Source organism: Salvelinus sp. IW2-2015, linkage group LG26 (assembly GCF_002910315.2).
Source record: "Salvelinus sp. IW2-2015 linkage group LG26, ASM291031v2, whole genome shotgun sequence".
In the NCBI taxonomy this organism is placed as follows: domain Eukaryota; kingdom Metazoa; phylum Chordata; class Actinopteri; order Salmoniformes; family Salmonidae; genus Salvelinus; species Salvelinus sp. IW2-2015.
The window spans coordinates 39,861,347-39,885,014 of NC_036866.1; the positions used below are offsets into that span (position 1 = coordinate 39,861,347).

The 23,668-nt window shown below is 40.5% G+C and overlaps 1 protein-coding gene across 1 annotated transcript in view; it reads right to left on the reverse strand.

Moving 5' to 3' along the window:
• Window positions 1-22,610, reverse strand: part of LOC111952456 (spondin-1-like) — a 136,842-nt gene extending 114,232 nt beyond the window's left edge. Inside the window, 3 exon segments of the mRNA XM_023971134.2 lie at window positions 10,998-11,131; window positions 14,881-14,987; window positions 22,050-22,610. Of these exon segments, the coding sequence (XP_023826902.1) occupies window positions 10,998-11,131; window positions 14,881-14,987; window positions 22,050-22,278 (470 nt within the window). The 5' untranslated portion in view covers window positions 22,279-22,610.
• Between the last annotated feature and the right edge of the window lie 1,058 nt (window positions 22,611-23,668).

The following is a 23,668-nucleotide window of genomic DNA, read 5'->3' on the forward strand; positions in this document are numbered from 1 at the left end:
AGGCACGGGTGGCTCGCGTCAAAACTTGTCATTGGAATCACTCGATATGATTGGTCATATAAAAACATTGGGACCCAAATGCATAATGAGTGCTCCAACTCCCCCTTGTGGTGGTCTGAAGCAATGAAGCAATGACACTGGGTACCTCTTAAGTCCCGCAGTGCAAGCTCGCAACTTTTAAAGGAGGAACCACTGTAGCACCATCCCTACGGTGAAGCATGGTGCTGTTGGAATGGTTTTTAGAGGCAGGGACTGGGAGACTAGTAAGGATTGAGGCAAAGATGAACGGAACAGAGTACAAAGAGAAAGATCCTTGATGAAAACCTGCTCCAGTGCACCCAGAACCTCTGACTGGGGAGAAGGTTCACCTTCCAACAGGACAATGACCCTAAGTACACAGCCAAGACAAAGCAGGAGTGGCTTCTGGACAAGTCTCTGAACGTCCTTCAGCGGCCCAGCCAGAGCCCAGACTTGAACCCAATCGAACATTTCTGGAGAGACCGGAAAATAACTGTACAGCAACGCTCCCCATCTAACAGCGCTTGAGAGGATCTGCAGAGGAATGGGAGAAACTATCCAAATACAGGTGTGCCAAGCTAGTAGCGTCATACCCAAGAAGATTTGAGGCTGCCAAAAGGTGCTTCAACAAAGTACTGAGTAAAGGGTCTGAATGCTTATGTAAATGTGATATTTCCCTTTTTTATTAATTTGCGAACATTTCTAACACCCTGTTTTTGCTTTGTCATTACGGGGTATTGTCTGCAGATTGAATAAGGCTGTAATGTATCAAAATGTGAGAAAAGTGAAGAGGTCTGAATTAGAGGTCGACCGATTAATCGGAATGGCCGATTTCAAGTTTTCATAACAATCGGAAATCGGTATTTTTGGGCGCCGATTTGCCCAATTTTTTTTTATTTTTTTTTCACCTTTATTTAATCTTTATTTAACTAGGCAAGTCAGTTAAGAACACATTCTTATTTTCAATGGCGGCCTAGGAACGTTCTGCCGACAGATTTTTAACCTTGTCAGCTCGGGGGATCCAATCTTGCAACCTTACAGTTAACTAGTCAAATGCTCTAACACCTGATTACATTGCACTCCACGAGGAGCCTGTCTGTTACGTGAATGCAGTAAGCTAAGGTAAATTGCTAGCTAGCATTAAACTTATCTTATAAAAAACAATCAATCAATGACTGTCATTGCTCCAATGTGTACTTAACCATAAACATCAATGCCTTTCTTAAAATCAATACACAAGTATATCTTTTTAAACCTGCATATTTAGCTAAAATAAATCCAGGTTAGCAGGCAATATTAACCAGGTGAAATTGTGTCATTTCTCTTGCGTTCATTGCACGCAGAGTCAGGGTATATGCAACAGTTTGGACCGCCTGGCTCTTTGCGAACTAATTTGCCAGAATNTTTCAAGTCAGACGCCATTTTAAATCATGAGCATCTCCTCTTTCTAATTATGTGAGCCTGGTAAGCTAGCTCGGTTGTCATCAAATGCTAGCCCCAAAATACTTTTTGCCCTTGGAACGCTGAGCTCCCCCCATTGTTTTCCTACGGAGAGGCATGCTGGTCTATTTCGCCAAATATCTTACTGTGAATATTTTGGTTTTTTCAAGTCGGGCACCGTTTTAAATCAGGAGAATCTCCTCTTTGTAATTATGTAAGTCTGGGCAACGAGCTCCTTTGTCATCGATCGCTAGACCAGAAAAAGTCAGAAGTTTTTATWTTTTCCCTACTTTCTCATTATGCAGACATAAGCACAGTTGACACCATCGAGGTGCGGATGTTTACTTTCTACACACTATTTTTTTCCAGTTTCGTTCGGCGAACAGATTCTAGTGCTAAAATAAAAAGGGATACATTTTTTGTGCCATTTAGGCGAAATAGAATTCTAAGAATTACTCCAGTCAAAACAGGCTCTGCGAACGTTCGATTCCATTAATTTGCTATGGGCTCTCGCTAGTGTTCCAGCTTAGCCAACGTTCTTCAGCCATTTTTGACAWTTTTTTTTGACTCGTTCTATTGTCCAGCCTATGGATAGCCAGAGCYAATTTACGAAAGCACCCGAATGTCCATTGAGAACGCACAACGACTATACCATTTAGCAAAGCTAAGAATGACGGGAATAATCAAGTCAATAAACGTTGGGTAGTTAGCCTATAGTTAATATACTGGCAAGTTTGATGTATAACTACTAACGTTAGGTAGCTAGCTAASATACCGGTACATACTGCTGTAATGATATACTATGTGGTTCGTAAGGACAGCGTAGCTAACAAATTTTCAGCGAGGTAACTTATTTGAAAAGTCATGACTTTATGGTCATTATGACSTTTGGTCATTAGGGCAAATCTGGTCTGTGATAGGAGTTTTTTTTCTTCACACCTTGCTCAGCTATTAGACTATTCTTTGGTAAAGGTTGAATAGTCTATTGTTCAGCTATTAGCTCCCCTCCCCAGCTTGCAACAAATTGTTGTTGTTCCCATCTTGTTCCTTTCCCTCTTCCATGCTCTCTCTCTATCCATCTGTCTCTCYTCTGCAGGTATGTTTTGATGTGAGAGAGGAAGCCAYTCCCGTCATCGCCACCTCACCCACTCTTAAGGTAACCTTCGAGCCAAACGGGGGCCCAATGCTGGTTAGGAGACACCGCAATTGTGATGAACTGAGAGAATATTAGGGTAGCWTTGTAATTCATTAATCATWTGCTGTCTGCCGCTGTACTTATCTCTTTRCCTRTCTGTCTTCTARACCTCTCTCCCCACCTCGTCTTTCTTCCTCGTTTTATAATGCGCACACCAGATTGAACTTGTATTTATTATATAATATTACAATTATCATAATTATAAATGCATGTATTATGTATTTTTAACACCTGGATAATGAACTTCTTTCAATAAAGCGTTTCACATTCTCCACTGGTTGAAATTAAGTATCTCATTGAAATACTATCCTGTGTCCTCAGATTAATGCAGAAGGGAGTTAGACATGCATCGTTTTTTAATGCATATATCAATTACAAATCAATCCTGTTTCTAATCTATTGCATAGTTACAATGTGTAATCATTGATGTCCCAGGAGCAGGAGTGGTAAACACTGTTGAAATGTATAATTCTAATACATACATGCAGACAGCATCATTCAAATAATGGAGTTTGATATGACTGAAAAGAATGTCTCAGAGATTCATACCTGAACCGCACCTTTATTTGCCAATGAAGAGTACATGTTCAGCGAATGTATATTCAATGTACAGGCTACAATGTGGGGATCTCATGCGTGGTAATAACTACAGTACATGTACAGTTGAAGTCAGTCTGTAAATTGTTTAAATTTAAATTGTTTAAATTGTTTAACTTGTGTCAAACGCTTCGGGTAGCCTTCCACAAGCTTCCCAAGATACGTTTGAATTTTGGCCCATTCCTCCTGACAGAACTGGTGTAACTGAGCAGGTTTGTAGGCCTCCTTGCTCGCACATGCTTTTTCAGTTCTGCCCACAAATCTTCTATAGGGTTGAGGTCAGGGCTTTGTGATGGCCACTCCAATACCTTGACTTTGTTGTCCTGAAGCCATTTTGCCGCAACTTTGGAAGTATACTTGGGGTCATTGTCCATTTCAAAGACCCATTTTCGACCAAGGTTTAACTTCCTGACTGATGTCTTGACCATGTTGCTTCAATAATATCCACATAATTCTCCTACCTCATGATGCCATCTATTTGTGAAGTGCACCACTCCCTCCTGCAGCAAAGCACTCCCACAACAGATGCTGCCACCTCCGTGCTTCACGGTTGGGATGCTGTTTGTAAAAAGCCTCCCTTTTCTCTCAAACATAACAATGGTCATTATGGCCAATCAGTTCTATTTCTCCAAAAAGTACGATCTTTGTCCCCATGTGCAGTTGCAAACCATAGTCTGGCTTTTTTATGGCGGTTTTGGAGCAGTGGCTTCTTCCTTGCTGAGCGGCCTTTCAGGTTATGTCGATATATGACTCGTTTTACTGTGGATTAGATACTTTTGTACCTGTTCCTCCAGCATCTTCACAAGGCCCTTTGCTGTTGTTCTGGGATTGATTTGCACTTTTCGCACCAAAGTACATTAATTTCTAGGAGACCGAACGCGTCTCCTTCTGAGTGGTATGACAGCTGTGTGGTCCCATGGTGTTTATACATGCGTACTATTGTTTGTACAGATGAACGTGGTACCTTCAGGCCTTTGGAAATTGCTCCCAAGGATGAACCAGACTTGTGGAGGTCTACAATTTATTTCTGAGGTCTTGGCTGATTTCTTTGGATTTTCCCATGATGTCAAGCAAAGAGGCACTCAGTTGAAGGTAGGCCTTGAAATACATCCACAGGTACACCTCCAATTGACTCAAATGATGTCAATTAGCCTATCAGAAGCTTCTAAGCCATGACATTTTCTGGAATTTTCCAAGTTGTTTAAAGGCACAAAGTCAACTTAGTGTATGTAAACTTCTGACCCACTGGATTTGTGATACAGTGAATTATAAGTGAAATAATCTGTCTGTAAACAATTGTTGGAAAAATAACTTGTGTCATGCACAAAGTAGATGTCCTAATCGATTTGCTAAAACTATAGTTTGTTAACAAGACATTTGTGCAGTGGTTGAAAAATGAGTTTTAATGACTCCAATCTAAGTGTACGTAAACTTCTGACTTCAACTGTATATAGAACTTTCATCCTTGGCCCAATAAAGTTAATATATTCTACTCTATCCATAGGCTTCATTAATGCCATTCAGACTTGAAGTTGATACAACAACTATGATAGGTGAGGTTCATAGATTAGTATGAATATTAGTTCAGAACCTAACGTTTTAGGGTCCATACACAGATCGGCTACATATTGTAGCTAGCTACACATCCATAGGCATACAGTTATTTTTATCCTCCACTACACAATAAGCAAGTAAATAGTTAGCTAGCTATATTTCTTCAGCTGCATTGCAAGGCAAGTTTACACAATTGTACATTCAATTTGCAGTAAATYCTTTAGCTAGCTAGATTCTTTACATCCATTGTTTCACAAGATGACAGCCTGGTTTGCTGGTGTTCTCATTAGACCCTAAAACATTAAACAACACGGATTACAAATTCATTCTCCTAACACTAGCTAGCTGGCTAATGTTAGCTAATCAGATAATGGCTATTTAGCAAGTTGGCTATTTAGCAAGTTAACTTTATGACAACAAAATATGCACAAACGTTTGTCTCTAAATTAACATATTCCTCTCAATTGTACATTTCTTGCATGACTCGTTATGACGTTATAACTACTTACATTTGGTTCCACCGTAATGATTTGTCAGCCATCTTTGTTGAAAAACGCCACCAGGCACGGGTGGCTCGCGTCAAAACTTGTCATTGGAATCACTCGATATGATTGGTCATATAAAAACATTGGGACCCAAATGCATAATGAGTGCTCTAACTCCCCCTTGTGGTGGTCTGGAGCAATGAAGCCATGACACTGGGTACCTCTTAAGTCCCGCAGTGCAAGCTCGCAACTTTTAAAAGGAGGAACCACTGAAGCACCATCCCTACGGTGAAGCATGGGGGTGGCAGCATCATGCTGTTGGAATGTTTTTTAGAGGCAGGGACTGGGAAACTAGTAAGGATTGAGGCAAAGATGAACGGAACAGAGTACAAAGAGAGAGATCCTTGATGAAAACCTGCTCCAGGGCACTCAGAACCTCTGACTGGGGAGAAGGTTCACCTTCCAACAGGACAATGACCCTAAGCACACAGCCAAGACAAGGCAGGAGTGGCTTCGGGACAAGTCTCTGAACGTCCTTCAGCGGCCCAGCCAGAGCCCAAACTTGAACCCAATCGAACATTTCTGGAGAGACCGGGAAATAGCTGTACAGCAACACTCCCCATCCAATCTGACAGCGCTTGAGAGGATCTGCAGAGGAATGGGAGAAACTCTCCAAATACAGGTGTGCCAAGCTAGTAGCGTCATACCCAAGAAGATTTGAGGCTGTAATCGCTGCCAAAAGGTGCTTCAACAAAGTACTGAGTAAAGGGTCTGAATGCTTATGTAAATGTAATATTTCCCTTTTTTATAAATTTGCAAACATTTCTAAAACCCTGTTTTTGCCTTGTCATTACGGGGTATTGTGTGTAGATTGAATAAGGCTGTAATGTATCAAAATGTGGGAAGAGTCAAGAGGTCTGAATACTTTCTAAATGTACTGTAAGCTTTCTGAAACCTGTCTCAAAAAAAAATATATCACTGACAAATCAAATTGGTCACATAGACATATTTAGCAAATGTAATTGTGGGTGTAGCGAAATGCTTGTCTTCCTTGCTCCAACAGTGCAGTAGTATCTAACAATTCACAACAATATACACAAATCTAAAAGTAAAATAATGGAATTAAGAAATATACAGTACCAGTCAAAAGTTTGGTCACACCTACTCCTTCCAGGGTTTTTCTTTATTTTTAACATTTTCCACATCGTAGAATAATAGTGAAGATATAAAAACTATGAAACAACACATATGGAATCATGTAGTAACCAAAAAAAAGTATTAAAAAAMAGTCTTCAAAGTAGCCACCCTCTGCCTTGATGACAGCTTTGCACACTCTTGGCATTCTCTCAACCAGCTTCATGAGGCATGCTTTTCCCAACAGCCTTGAAGAATTTCCCACATGCGCTGAGCACTTGTTGGCTGCTTTTCCTTTTCCTCTGCGGTCCAACTCATCCCAAACCATCTCAATTGGGTTGAGGTTGGGTGATTGTGGAGGCCAGGTTATCTAATGCAGTACTCCATCACTCTCCTCAGTCAAATAGCCCTTTCACAGCCTGGAGGTGTGTTGGGTCATTGTCCTGTTGAAAAACAAATGATAGTCCCACTAAGCCCAAACCAGATGGGATGGCGTATTTCTGCAGAATGCTGTGGTAGCCATGCTGGTTAAGTGGGCCTTGAATTCCAAATAAATCACAGACAGTGTCACCAGCAAAGCACCCCCACACCATCACACCTTCTCATCCATGCTTCACAGTGGGAACCACACATGCAGTGATCATCCGTTCACCTACTCTGCATCTCCCAAACACACAGCGGTTGGAACCAACAATCTCCAATTTGGACTCATTAGACCAAAGGACAGATTTCCACGGGTCTAATGTCAATTGCTAATGTTTCTTGGAACAAGCAAGTCTCTTCTTATTGGTGTCCTTTAGTAGTGGTTTCTTGGCAGAAATTCGACAATGAAGGCCTGATTCACACAGTCTCCTCTGAACAATTGATGTTTTGTCTGTTACTGGAACTCTGTGAAGCATTTATTTGGGCTGCAATCTGAGGTGCAGATAACTCTAATGAACGTATCCTCTGCAGCAGAGGTAACTCTGGGTCTTCCTTTCCTGTGGTGGTCCTCATGAGAGTCAGTTTCATCATAGCGCTTGGTTTTTACGACTGTACTTGAAGAAACTTTCAAAGTTCTTGGCATTTTCCAGATTGATTGACCTTCATGTCTTAAATGAATGACGGACTGTTGTTTCTCTTTGCTTATTTGAGCTGTTCTTGCCATAATATGGGCTTGGTCTTCTACAAAAATCTTCTGTATACCACCCCTACCTTGTCACAACATAACTGATTGGTTCAAACGCATTAAGGAAAGAAATTCCACAAATTTAGGCACACCTMTTAATTGAAATGCATTCCAGGTGACTACCTCATTAAGTTGGTTGAGAGAATGCCAAGAGTGTGCAAAGCTGTCATCAAGGCAAAGGGTGGCTACTGAAGAATCTCAAATATAAAATATATTTTGATTTGTTTAACACTTTATGTTACTACATGATTCCATATGTGTTATTTCATAGTGTTGATGTCTTCACTATTATTCTACAACGTAGAAAATAGGCAAAATAAAGAAAAACCCAAGAATGAGTAGGTGTGTCCAAACTTTTCACTGGTACTGTAAATGTTAGATCGAGCAATGTCGGAGTGGCATTGTCTAAAATACGGTAGAATAGAATACAGTATATAGATARGAGATGAGTAAAGCAGTATGTAAACATTATTTAAACATTATTAAAGTGACTAGTGTTCCATTATTATTAAAGTGGCCAGTGATTCCAAGTCTATGTATAAGGTACAGGGTTTGCGTAACTGCGCCGAAGCCGGCTAGTGATGGCTATTTAACAGTCGGATGGCCTTGAGATAGAAGCTGTTTTTCAGTCTCTCGGTCCCSTCTACTGACCTCGCCTTCTGGATGATAGCGCTTTGAACAGGCCGTGCCTCGAGTGGTTGATGTCCAAGATGATTGTTTTGTGACATCAGGTGCTGTAGGTGTCCTGGGGGGCAGGTAGTTTACCCCCGGGGATGCGTTGGGCAGACCGCACCACCCTCTGGTGAGCCCTGCGGTTGCGGGCGGTGCAGTTCCCGTACCAGGCGGTGATACAGCCCAACAGCATTGATAGTTAATGATTTTTGGTCTGAACGCAAATGTAAGGGTGGTGGTGTTGCTATATACATAAAGAAGTTTTCAGCGATCATTCTGACTTCTTCTACCAAACCCAAGCAATGTGAATATCTGTCTTTCAATATAAATCCCTGCGCATCCTTGAATCTTGTTGTCTCCTGTTGTTATTGACCCCCATCTGCTATTGATGGCTCCTGGATTGTATTTTTTTTATTATACTCACAGAATGTCAAATCTCAATGTGTGCTTATGGGTGACCTGAACCTAGATTGGTTGACATCCAACTCTGATAAACTCTGATTGCATTCAACCTTGTTACATTGTTAACAAAGTGTCCTCTAAAATGGTCTTTGATCTTATTTCAAACAACACTCCACATTGTTTTAATGCTTCTGGTGTTTTGCAAATTATATAAGTTAATAAGTTATCACTATACTACTATCTATATAAGGGATGGTTCCTAAATTACCTCGCGTATCATCATGAAAAGAAACTGCAGTTTGATATTCAGAGTTTTTTAAAAATTGCCTGGAATTGAGTTGAATTCATCCCTGTTGTTGAATTAGRCTTTTCTTATTTCCATGAAGTATTCCAGGATGTATGCAACAAACATTCCCTTATAACTATCAGCCCGTATCTAAATTGCCTGTCCTGGCAAAGGTATTGGAGTCCCTTGTCAATAAGCAGCTTAAGGCCTACCTCCACTCCAAGAACACAATATTTTGAGTGGTGCGCAATCAGGTTTTCAGYTCTAGCCACAGCACTGTCACAACACACTTGGAGGGTTTTGAATGATAGACATTGTGCCCTGGATAAGAAGCTGCATTGTGTATCTGTATTCATAGACTTGTCAAGAGCATTTGACACTGTGGACCATACTGTCTTGCTGCAGAAGTGTATTGGGATTACTGGTCATGCTCTGGAGTGTTTTGTGAACAACATGTCAAATCGAATCCAGTGTGTTAAGACAGAGGGTTGTAAGTCGGACACCATAGAGTTGTGCTCGGGTGTGCCTCAAGGATACATTTTAGGTCCCGTTGTTTATTATTTATATCAACAACATTGGGAGACATATTGAGACAGCGGATGTTCATTTTTATGCGGATGACACTGTTCTCTATTCAAGTTGCAGCAGTTTGACTTTGGCTTTTGAAAAAGCTCAAACAGTGTTTAACACTCAACAGCATCTGTATGATTTGAAGGTTGTTCTGAAATCCTTAAAAACAAAATGCATAGTATTTTCCTATCCTAAACACTCTGGAAACCATGTAAATACTACCTCGGAAGGCCATCCTATAGAACAAGTGAAGACGTACAAATATCTGGGAGGTTGGGTAGATGAGAAGTTGCGCATCACCACCCATGTAAAGAACCTTGTCAGGAAACTCAAGATGCGTATTGGGTTTTATTACTGGCATAAAGCTTGTTTTTTTCATTGCCGCCAGAAAAGAGTTGATTCGTCAAACTTCTTTCTGTGTTGGACTACGGTGATACTATGTATGTGCAAGCCTCAAGCTCTATACTGAAGGCTCTTGACTCTATCATGCAGCCCCTCGTTTGGTCACCAATCTGAGATGTCTAACTCACCATTGTGATCTCTACAGGGTRGTCGGGTGGACATCACTAGCAACACGCAGACGTGTAGTTGTCTCTAGTTGTCAGCTGATGTCACTAGTTTGCGTTGCCATATGTAAGGAAGCATGTTGTTGAACTTCAAACACACCACACACATGCCTCCACGCACACACGTTGTTTGCTGTTGTATTTGTGCTGTTGACAGTGTCGTATGTCTGTGTTGTCCGTTTTGTCTTACATTGTTTAAAAAAATGTATTTTTTTTATCCCAGTCCCCATCCCCACAAGAGGCATTCTGCCTCTTGCCAGGCTGTCATTGTAAATAAGAATTTGTTCTTATTTTAGAAGAAATTGTGAATTGTGCTAAGGTGCCAATGTATTTGACCACATCGGTATCAATATTGAGAAATAGTATTCTGAAACAAATCATTGTTAGCTTTAACAGGTCTTGTCCCATCTTGATTACTGTCCGGTAATATGGTCAAGTGAAGCAAAGAAAGACTTGGCAAAGCTGTAGCTGGCTCAAAACAGAGCTTTGCGCCTTGCACATACAGAACTTATATCAACATGCATGCCAGTCTTTCCTGGTTGAGGGTTGACGAGAAACTAACGGCTTCTCTTCTAGATTGAAATGAGAAATATTACTGAGGGGACACTCAAACACATGTTTTTATTTTATTATATATATATATATATATATATATATATATATATAATAAAATAAAAACATATATATATATATATATACACACACACACACACAAGTTATAAATCATTGTATTTAAAATGTGTGACTGTCTGTTTTTGATACTTGTTTTGTGCTTTTTGTGGAACTCAGAAAGAGTAGCCTGCTGCTTCTGCAAAAGCAAACAAATAAATTAACAAATCCAGTGGTTTATGGTAGTGGTAGTAGTGTAATAACTGTTGTAATAGTATCAGTATTTAAAAAAGGTACCCACTTGAGGATGACACAGCCGCTGCCAGAAGGTGGTGCTGTCCAGAACACTTGGATCCGGGTCCTCCTGCGGGGGGTGCTCTCCGTCACAGCCGGGGGACAGTTGGTCATGAACTGGGTGTCCTCCTCATCTATGATCTAGGGAACACAGGAAACCAGTCAGAATTACAACACTTCTCACCAAAATCCCTTTTTGGACAAAAAGCAAAAGAATTCAAAAAAAATCTAAACAATTTTTTCCCCCCCCAAACACACACGTTTTTCCAAGAAACAACAGTTCTAGATGCAAAAAAAGTGAGTAATTGAGTCAATAACATTTTCCATTTTCAAAAATAGATCAAGAATCTTTGAGAAATGTATTTTAACTTTCACCCATGGTGCTCTGCTCACTACATCTGTGCCGAAAAAGTTTAATGTTTTAATTATCACAACTCAGACATGATTCATTTTCATTATTGATCTATGCTATTATTCAGGGCTCCTTGTAATAAACCAATGGTTTAGCGTTTTAGACAGGCTGTAATTTGTATTCTGTTGTCACCTCGCTGCTGGGTCACACTCCACTACGCCCTCATACCAGGATCAATAGTGTATTTCACAGTCACACGTGGCTGAATGTTTTCAAATGGAATCCTTTTCAGACGCCAACACTGGCATTACACGTACTGTAACAATCTGTTTTGTGTAGTTTGATATGTGAACAACTTCTCTTAAAACTGATGAAAACTCAGATGTCTTCAGTTCAAAATGATAGATAACAGAGTTGTCGTAATACATTATGACATTGAATTCCACTGTAGGTATGTTGTTTCACCTCATCTCTCTACAAATGTGACTGATTGATTGACAGTTGAGTGTACAGTGCATAACATTCTAGGCATCCCTTCACCTGTCCTTGAAAGTAGGACAGTAATAAAATAACTTTTGAATTTATTTATACTCCAAATTACGCAATGAAACAGTGATAAAACAGTGTTGTGAGTCCATGGTGTGTCCAGCCCAGTCCCCCTCTATGTCACGGCCATGAGAGAGTAATAAAAGCCAGGCGTGACGAGCAGCAGACTCACACAGAGATGACCTCTGGGGCCCCGTTGAATGTTCGCCAGCTGCCCTGACTCCACAATCATATTGATCTAACAGCCAGATGCTTTACACATGACAGAAAGTAAGGGAGGGAAGCAATTTTCCTTGATACATTTGTGTAAGAGGAAGAATTCCTTCTGGAGGTCTTTTAGAAGAAAAAAAAGTCTTCATTGATACTGACAATTGTTTCAATTTGCATTCTGTCTAGGCACCCGTGAGCCCAGTCTTCCCTCCCTATAACTAGTATCTCTCACTCTCTCTGTCTTTGTCTCTTTCTCTCTGTGGCTCTCTCTTTTCTCTCTCTGACTCACATAAGCTCCACCAGGATTCCTCCATAGTATTCCTTAGGCCTCATTATACTCATATTGAAATGTCTTTTTGTGCCTCTTCACCATTGAGGTCCTGTCAGTCACAGGCAGCTACAAACAACTGACAGTGCTGAGGAAAACAACACATTTATAGGAGGAAGCTGAACTTGGAGTGGAGTTACTTCGGAAACTGTGCTTTTCTTACAGAACACCCAGCCTATATCTATTTGTTACCCTGTGGGAAGGAGGAGGGAATGATTCCATTGTCTTGTAGGGGGGGGAGGGGGGAGTCTGGAGGAGCAGCTGAACACTGCTGTTTTCATAGTCATTCCATCCCGGGTGACACAGCAAACACAGATGCTTTGCAGCGCCTGCTGAAGTGTATGTGTCTTTTCAAGGAGATGCAGATGGGAGAAAATCAAGACATGGAATAAATGATAGCTTGGCAAGCGACTCAGGGCGGATGTAACTTTCTGACACAATATTTAAAATGTCACAACGTGATTTAAAAGTAGCATGTTTCTTCCGATCTCGATGGAAATCTCCAGACTCGAGAGCACTAAACATTTGCCTTGAGCCTCCTATCAATCAAATCTTTACATTAGAGATGTTCAAGCAATCTCTAATATCAAATCTTATTATGTGATATTTTTCAAACAGTACAAATGTCTGAACATGTTTGCTACAGTATTAGATAATCAATATATAGAGTTATACCTCATATTACTGTATACTTTATTAGCAGATTGACTTAAAAGGAGATCACTTGGACAGAAAACACAGTCTTAAAGTAATGATGGACTGTTGTTTCTCTTTGCTTATTTGAGCCGTTCTTGCCATAATATGGACTTGGTCTTTTACCAAATAAGGCCTTCTTCTGTATACCATCCCTACCTTGTCACAACACAACTGATTGGCTCAAACACATTAAGAAGGAAAGAAATTCCACAAATGAACGTTTAACAATGCACGCATGTTAATTGAAATGCATTCCAGGTGACTACCTCATGAAGCTGGTTGAGAGAATGCCAAGAGTGTGCAAAGCTGTCCTCAAGGCAAAGGGTGGCTACTTTGAAGAATCTCAAATATAAAATATATTTAAATTTGTTTAACACTTTTTTGGTTACTACATGATTCCATATGTGTTATTTCATAGTTTTGATGTCTTCACTATTATTCTACAATGTAGAAAATAGTAAATTGACCAGTTCGGCCACTTGGGTACATTTGGGCAAACTCGTGAGGGACACCTGGCAGACTTTAAAAAAGAAATGTTTAACCTTTATTTAACCTTTCCCTGCTACATGTAATGCACTAGCACCCTTTGACCTAACGAGCAGATATCCAACTGAGCCAGCTTGTCCGTCTATCCATAGCAACGTAGAAACAAAGTGATGCTTTTAATCTCTGTAAACACAAGGTTATATCTAATCTGGGCTCATCTCTCTCCAAACAAACTTAGTTTMCTTCCCTTGCTTCCCTGGGTAATAACTTCTCTGGCCTAGATAAATAAGAGCGAGGAGGGTTAGGAAATCTGTGTTTGTTTCTCTGAGGTCTAAGGCACAAGTGGAGTATTTTACTAACTTTATCTACAGATACTTTAGTTTTATTTAAATTGATTGAGGCCATTGTTTGCACATCTCCCAGCAGATGTTCATTAGGATGGGAAATAAAATTTGCTGTGTCATGCTGATCTCATTGAATAATTTGTCAATTATTTGTGCAATTAAATGATGACAATCAGTCCCACTTTATAATAGGTTGTTATCAATTTCTAGCTTAGCGATACACAAGCAAATTTGCCCTTCTTCTGTTTGACGGGCAGAGCCCACAATGGATGGAAAATGAACCTAAATCATACATACTTGTCAGGCAATAAATAGTACACTTTTATTTTATATCACTCAAATATACAAATAAATGGTGGCTACTATTGAGAGATACCGTTAATGCATTGGGCGGGCTGTGGGCTTGCCCCCCAGCTGTGAATGGATTGCTTGATATTTAATGAAATGTAACATTATTGACAACTTCTACAAAGACCTAAAACCAGTCAGTAGTAATGCGATTGTAATAATCATGTCATGACCTCAACAGGACCATAATGCATATTGAATGTATTTGATTATCTATTATGGGTGGCATTAGGGACATTTGAAGATGCCAATGAAAATGGGATTCAAACCTTGAGAGTAGAAAACGGTTACACACTCAAGGAGACGAAGGAGCCAGTGTGGGCTGAAGCTAAGCAGGTTGTGGGAGCGTTTGTTCCTTTTTATATTATGAGGTAGTTAAGGATGTTTGTTCTCACTGTTGGAGAACTCTCTCACTCTGTAGGGGGTGTATTTTCATCGCAAGTTGAGCGAAAGAGACAACTCTTTCGTTTAGCTGTTCTTACTGAGGTTTTAGGAGGGATGTATTGACTCTTTTAGTGGTGATTTTGTAATAAAGATAATTACTCAAATATGAGCACAGACAACATGCACAGTATATTACCTGGAATTTGCCAGTATAGTGGTCGTCTCTGGTTCCTTCCGTCCCCTCCTTCAGAGCGATGAGTGTAAAGCCTCTAAAATAGGAGGGACTGGAGGCGTACAGAGTCACTGGAAACAGGAAAGGAGGGGAGTTAAGAGAATATAGGTCAAAGATAAAGTAAGTAGTCCCATCCCAAGTGCAGACCCTCCCAGGTACTGAGAAGAGAGACACAAACTCAGCCGGTGAAGCCTACTACAGTATGTGGGCCATTTCCTGTTTGCTCCAATTCGAATAGTTCGCTTCATTTCAGTTTCTGACAAAACAAGCAAGTATAGTGTAGAGAATCATTGTACCAAATAAACCGCAGTGAAAAATATTTTCCATTACAAAAATATTGTATTTTCAGCTGTTTGAAAGGGTGTACAAAACCAAACGTAAGAAAGACTGACATGCATGTTACTGACACTTTCCCTCTGTGTACATCTAAGTGCGACATGTGCTGATTTGTTCGGGACCAACTTCAATTTACCTACAGTTGAAGTCGGAAGTTTACATAAACTGAGTTTAAATGTATTTGGCTAAAGTGTTTCACAATTCCTGATATTTAATCCTAGTAAAAATTCCCTGCCTTAGGTCAGTTCGGATCACCAGATTGTTTTAAGAATGTGAAATGTCAGAATAATAGTAGAGAAGATTTATTTCAGCTTTTATTTCTTTCATCACATTCTCAGTGGGTCAGACGTTTACATACACTCAATTAGTATTTGGTAGCATTGCCTTTAAATTGTTTAACTTGGGTCAAACGTTTCAGGTGGCCTTCCACAAGCTTCCCACAATAAGATGGGTGAATTTTGGCCCATTCCTCCTGACAGAGCTGGTGTAACTGAGTCAGGTTTGTAGGCCTCCTTGCTCGTACACGCTTTTTCAGTTCTGCCCACAAATCTTTTATAGGATTGAGGTCAGGGCTTTGTGATGGCCACTCAAATACCTTGACTTTGTTGTCCTTAAGCCATTTTGCCACAACTTTGGAAGTATGCTTGGGGTCATTGCCCATTTGGAAGACCCATTTGCAACCAAGCTTTAACTTCCTGACTGATGTCTTGAGATGTTGCTTCAATATATCTCCATAATTTTACTTCCTCATGATGCCATCTATTTTGTGAAGTGCACCAGTCCCTCCTGCAGCAAAGCACCCCACAACATGATGCTGCCACCCCCGTGCTTCACGGTTGGGATGGTGTTCTTCAGCTTGCAAGGCTCCATCTTTTTCCTCCGAACTTAACGATGGTCATTATCCAAACAGTTCTATTTTTGTTTCATCAGACCAGAGGACATTTCTCCAAAAAGTACGATCTTTGTCCCCATGTGCAGTTGCAAAACCGTAGTCTGGCTTTTTTTATGGTGGTTTTGGAGCAGTGGCTTCATCCTTGCTGAGCGGCCTTTCAGGTTATGTCGATATAGGACTCGTTTTACTGTGGAAATAGATACTTTGTTTCCTCCAGCATCTTCATAAGGTCCTTTGCTGTTGTTCTGGGATTGATTTGCATTTTTCACACCATTCTTTTGATTTTCCCATGATGTCAAGCAAAGAGGCACTGAGTTTGAAGGTTAGCCTTGAAATACATACACAGGTACACCTCCAATCGACTCCAATTATGTCAATTAGCCTATCAGAAGCTTTTTAAGCCATGACATAATTTTCTGGAATTTTCCAAGCTGTTTAAATGCACAGTCAACTTAGTGTATGTAAACTTACGACCCACTAGAATTGTGGTAGTAAATTATATGGGGAAATAATCTGTCTGTAAACAATTGTTGGAAAAATGACTTGTGCCATGCACAAAGTAGATTTCCTAACCGACTTGTCAAAACTATAGTTCGTTCACAAGACATGTGTGGAGTGGTTGAAAAACAAGTTTTAATGACTCCAACCAAAGTGTATGTAAACTTCCGACTTCAACTGTATGTCCTTTTTGCCGCACATGACCATTCAACTGGGCAGTAGTCCAGGTGCGACAACTAGAACCTGTAGGACCTGTCTGGTTGATTTAGATGTCAAGAAAGCAGCGCAACGACTGATCATGAACAAACCTCTTCCCATTTTAGCAACAATTGAGTCAATTGATCTTATTTAGGGACAATACAATGAATAATTGCATTATTGTTTTTAAGTGAGTACAAAATCAGACTCTAGGCTGCAGTGAAAATGTAATTTGAATAACAGCCATAAAGCCCTGTGATTTTAATGTTTAATTCCATTTGGATCTGCTGTGGGTCCAATCTCAACCGTTTATAAGGTCTTGAAAGGCACATTAGCAGGCCAGTCTGGCTGTATTTTAAGTTCTGATACTGAGATGCGGTGTCACTTCCAGATCATCATTCTCCCAATTTGTCCTATAATTTCACATGACTGGGCAGGGCTGAAGCTATGGGTGAGCCAGGCCCACCCACAGTGGAGCCAGGCCCATCCAATCAGAATAAGTTTCCACACAAAAGGGCTTTATTTCAGACAGAAATACTCCTCAGTTTCATCAGCTGTCCCGGGTGGCTGGTCTCAGAAGATCCAGCAGGTGAAGAGCTCCTTCAAAACTTGAGACATCTGTTGCATTGTGTTGTGTGACAAAACTGCACATTTTAGAGTGGCCTTTTATTGTACCCAGCACAAGGAGCACCTGTGTAATATTCATGCTGTTTAATCAGCTTCATAATATGCCACACCTGTTAYGTGGAAGGATTATCTTGGGAAGGGAGAAATGCTCACTAACAGGGATGTAAACAAATGTGTGCACTAAATTTGAGAGAAAGAAGCTTTGTGTGTCTGGAAAATTTTGGGGATCTTTTATTTCAGCTCATGAAACATGGGACCCACACTACATGTTGCATTTATATTTTTTTCCCGTACCTTTCAAGACGGTAGCCCGCTCGAATTAAACAGCATGGAAACAACTCGCAAATGCGCATATTGTTATTATGCAGATTTTAGAATATTTCCATGAAAATCTTTAACCAATTGGATGGAAACCTAGCTATATACACCCCAATGACTCTGGCAAGTGTGCTAGTCCAGTGTCACTTTGATTATGCCTCCACATCATGGTTCACCAGCAGCCCCAAACATCTAAAGCATAAACTACAGACAAACTTGTAAGAATTGTACTTAAACTCAAGCATTTTTTGTCTGTATCTATGAAATTGTATATGTATTTATGTAAAATWAAATAGGGACCACAATGGAAATAGGTCCTCGACTTTATAGTGCAATCACGGTCACTTTTAAAAAATCTTCACACTGTGTGTGTGTCAAATCGTATTTGTCGCATACGGCTTTTTTTGTCGCATTTCACCTTACCGTGAAATGCTTACTTACAAGCCCTTAACTCTATTTTCTTCAACTGCATTGTTGGTTAAGAAAATATTGACTAAATAAACGATATGTAAAAAAAAAAATTTAAAAAAAATTGGGGAAATCCAATAGTAACAAAAGAAAATGACGTAACAATAACAATACTATACAAAAACGGAGTATCGGTACCGAGTCAATGTGCAGGGGCACAGGTTAGTCGAGGTAATTTGTAAAGTGACTATGCATGGATAATAAACAGCGAGTAGCAGCAGTGTAAAAACATATCTTTGACAATTTTTGGGTCCTTCCTCGGACGAAGATGCAACCAGTCAGGATGCTCTCGATGGTGCAGGCTATGGTGGTTGTTTGAAACATGTAGGTATTACAGACTCCGTCCAGGAGAGGTTGAAAATGTTAGTGAAGACACTTGCCAGTTGGTCTGCGCATGCTTTGAGTACAAGTCCTGGTAATCCATCTGGCCCCGCGGCTTTGTGAATGTTGACCAGTTTAAACTTGCCTAGTTAAATAAAATAAACAAATATTTCAAAAGTATCTCACATTGGCTCCGGAGTGCGTGATCACAGTCGTCCGGAACAGCTGGTTCTCTCATGCATGTGTAACGGATGTGAAATGGCTAGCTAGTTAGCGGTGGTGCGCGCTAATAGCGTTTCAATCGGTTACGTCACTCGCTTTGAGACCTTGAAGTAGTGGTTCCCCTTGCTCTGCAAGGGCTGCGGCTTTTGTGGAGCGATGGGTAACGATGCTTCGTGGGTGACTGTTGTTGATATGTGCAGAGGGTCCCTGGTTTGGGCGAGGGGACGGACGTAAAGTTATACTGTTACACATGCTTCAGTGTTGATTGCCTCGAAGCAAGCATAAAAGGCATTTAGCTCATCTGGTAGGCTCGCATCACTGGGCAGCTCTCGGCTGTGCTTCCCTTTGTAGTCCGTAATAGTTTGCAAGCCCTGATGGTTCATCTGAGGGCATAGCGGGATTTCTTATAAGTGTATAGCGGATGTGGCCTGTAATCCATGGCCTGTTTCTGAAATGTACGTACGGTCACTGTGGGGATGAAGTCGTCAATGCACTTATTGATGAAGCCGGTAACTGAGGTGGTATACTCCTCAATGCCATTGGATGAATCCCGTAACTTATTCAAATCTGCGCTAGCAAAACACTCCTGTAGCGTAGCATCCGCGTCATCTGACCACTTCCGTGTTGAGCGAGTCACTGGTACTTCCTGCTTTATTTTTTGCTTGTAAAGCAGAAATCAGGAGGTTTGAATTATAGTCAGATTTGCCGAATGGAGGGCGAGGGAGAGCTGTGTATGCGTCTCTGTGTGTGGAGTAAAGGTGGTCTAGAGTTTTTTTCCTCCTGTTGCACATGTGACATGCTGGTAGAAAATACGTAAAACGTGCATATCTAAAAAAAAAAAAATTGTATATCCCAACAACAACAAAAAATGATTGACAAATAAAATCAATCAATCCAAAATGTGCAGTGACCATTTGATGAATGGAAAGAGACATCCGTTACAAAACACCAACATATTTAAAAGCATTTGATACTGGGTAGGCCTACAAGATAGGGAAGGAGGTATTTTCTGACATAGTCCATTTATTGTGATGTTTAAAAATGTAAAGTGCCGGAGTCGTTATGCTTTGTTTATTGGTTATGTGGTGCATTGGAACAGAACATTTGTGGAAAATTCATTGCATATATTTTATATAATTATAAATATGGCATCAAAATGTTGAAAATCTGATTTCCCCCTAGCTGATCATTGTCTGCAGCCAGCTCTGATCGTAGTGTWATGAAACAGGCAGGGAGAGTGTCTGACTACTAAATGGAATGGACAAAAGTTTTTGGAAAGATTTTCAGTGTTAAACACAATTCATATTAGCAGCACAGTTCTGTTCAGCAGTGGGAAGGACGTGGCACACTCACCCTAGCCTACATCAGCTGGTGAGCTGCAGGCGAGCAAGCGATGAGTGTGGGCAGACAGGCTCCGAATACACATATCGCGCAGGCAATGCTTGCTTCCATGTAGCTAACTAGTCACCACCAGACTTCTAGTTAGTTACCCTTTGCCTAGTTAAGAAGCACAAGCTGCTTTATGAAAATAAAAACAATACTCCCTTGAGTATAGAAAAGTTGTTGAATTTGTAGTCTCACTCAACACTTTTCCCACTGTATTTCATAGCCAGGTTCTGTAACCAACATATTAACCAAGTCTCCCTCATATCCTCTGACAAAATTGCTTGATTCTATCCATTACCATCCAAAAGATATGACCCACAATAACGGCGCTACGTTTTTTTTCTTTCTATTGTGCATTTTACATTCATAAAGCGTATACCGGGCTTTTCTAAAACTAGGCTATTTGCTGACCGGACAGTTAACTATTTGTTTAGACAACACCTTGTACACTCATGTTACCTCATTAGCTAGCTATAGCTAAGAACCTGGGGCGCGTTCAGCAGGAAGCAACGTTTTGGAACGTTCGGATAGAAATATGCTATGTAGAACAAACATGCCTCTCTGACATTTTGAATAAGGAATAATGTTGGCTCTGTTAATAGAATTTCTATCTGCAGAGTTCAGGTATATTTAGCAACTGAACGTGGCCCTGGTGGCATGGAAAGAAAGGGAAATGGATAGCGAACAATTTATTGACTAAATCCCACTACGGAATATCTGACTGGGTAAATAACTTTATTTTGAGTTCATGTGGACCCAGTGACTCAGACTTGAACACTTGAACCAGGACTCAAGCACGAGGACTCGGACTTCAGCCATAGGGACTTGTGACTTGACTCGTGATTCGACCATTGGTGACTCATTATTTAATCGGACTCGAACACAAGGGACCTGGAACTCGATTCTGACTCGAGGTTTAGTGACTCGACTACATCACTGGGCGAAACAGTCATTAGCTCCAGTTCAAAGTCATTAGCCCCATTCTGCTTTTGGACATCAATGTGGCTGCAACATCTGTGGAACGTTGATAACAATGACAACTGAGTGACGGAGGTGCAACCCATACTACTTTGCATCTGGTGATTGTACTACTCTCCGTTTCTCTCCCACTCTCTCTGCTTGTGTGTGTGCTTGTTTTGTATGTAATATGCAATATCTAGGTAGGCTGAATTAAGTCCCCTTACATGGCCAGATAATTGTTATATATTATTTACTTGTCTGTCATATTTCTGCTGTTGGGAAGAAAATATGTTATGCTTGGGAAGAAAATATGATGTTATGCAGAAGAATATGTTGGTAGGACAAGGCTATGTATGTTTGATCAAATGGAAGTTAGTGATTTATGTTTACTATAAATGAATGAGGCAATACAAATGTGATGTGACTAAAATGAAAGGGCATTTTGTTGACTAAAATGGCCCACTGTTTGTGCTATTTTGACAATAACAAGACTAAATCATTATTTAAATGACAAATCTGACTCAGACTTAATGCTATTTTAGTCAAAATGACTAAGACTAGACTACATTTTTTTTTAAAGAGTGCCAAAATGAACACTGCATTGGGGAGGGGGGGTGCATTTGTTTTATGACACCTTGAGTTGGACCAACCCCGCCCCCCGTAAAATTCGAACTGTCCCTATATGTTTTGCATTTCAAGTGACATAATGAGGTGTGATAATTTGCCCACTCTTGTTGGATACATTTGCGAAATGAAGTCACTTGTGCACGGAACTTAAACTTGACTTTGGTGTTAGGCTACTGGAGTAAGCTAATTTCTGATAGTTGTCATTTCAAAGCCACCAATTTGGTGGGTATAACAAAAGCCAAGCAAGTAACTGTAAGTAAAATGTGCTCTAGTTGCATACCTCTGTAGATGCTAGCAGGTTGGTAGTTTTCGGGGTCCCCCTCGACTCTTAGCCGAAACTCATTGTAGCCATCTCTCCGTGTACCCTGTGTCTGTGCCCGTAAAATCCTGCCGCAATATCCATCCGACTTCGCGTGCTTATCTGTGGGTTCTTCGACGAAAGCGAGAGCATTGCACATAAAACTCGAAACCAAATACTGCAAAAGCAGCAAATGCATATACATTCCCATAATGTATGTTGTGGTGCGAAGTTATTTATTCCACCTATAAAAAGGAAACAAAATATAGGAGTATAAATTCTCTCACCACAGTCCCCACGAAAATAAATACCTGCAAACTATTTAGCCCTGACACTTGGTAGAAATTGTGTGAGAAACCGCGGTGAATCCATCCCAGACGGGCGGGTTTTGAAGTTCGATGGCACTGCTTCAGTACCTATAGTTACACTGATTTGAGAGGAAAGCGGTGATAGGTGGCTTGAGTGATGAGTTAAGGGAGTAGGCTAATTCTCAGTGTCCGGGAAATAGCGAAGCGCAGCATTGAAACGAATAGATTGAAGCGATGAAAGCAGCAGAGTTTAAACAAAACCCAGACATTCCTACCAGTGGCCGCTGTGAGCCTGTGACCGAGGAGCGTTTGACATTCTTGATGAGACGCAGGAAAGCTGTCGGCCAATGTTTGCACAGCCGTGGATCTCACAAGGTAATTACATCAGCGCGCTCCATAACAATTGTGCGTCTTTTCTTTGCGTAAAACATTGTATTAATGGTAATGGTGATACAATCGTTTGGTATGTCAAAACCATGTCTCAATTAGTTACTTTTGACGATGAAAGAATTATAGTTTATTTGAAAGTGCATGATTTATTTTTAGGGAATAGATCGGCTTTAATATTACATATAGATTGTGGCTTCATCGATCTAATTGTCTGCATCATTTCCAATCCCCCATAATGTATTTATAAAACATATACAATACCAGTCAAAAGTTTGGACACACGTACTCGTTCAAGGATTTTTCTTTATTTTCACTATTTTCTACATTGTAGAATAATATTGCTGACATCAAAACTATGAAATAACACATATGGAATCATGTAGTAACAAAAAAAGTGTTATACAAATCAAAATGTATTTTATATTTGAGATTCTTCAAAGTAGCCACCTTTTGCCTTGATGACAGCTTTGCACACTCTTGGTATTCTCCCAACCAGCTTCACCTGGAATGCTTTTCCAACAGTCTTGAAGGAGTTCCAATATGCTGAGTTGGCTGCTTTTCCTTCACTCTGCGGACCAACTCATCCCAAACCATRTCAATTGGGTTGAGGTTGTGTGATTGTGGAGGCCAGGTCATCTGATGCAACGCTCCTTCACTCTCATTCTTGGTAAAATAGCCCTTACACAGCCTGGAGGTGTGTTGAGTCATTGTCCTGTTGAAAAACAAATGATAGTCCCACTAAGCGCAAACCAGATGGGATGGTGTATTGCTGCAGAATGCTGTGGTAGCCATGCTGGTTAAGTGTGCCTTGAATTCTAAATAAATCACAGACAGTGTCACCAGCAAAGCACCCCCACACCATCACACCTCCTCCTCCATACTTCACGGTGGAAACTACACATG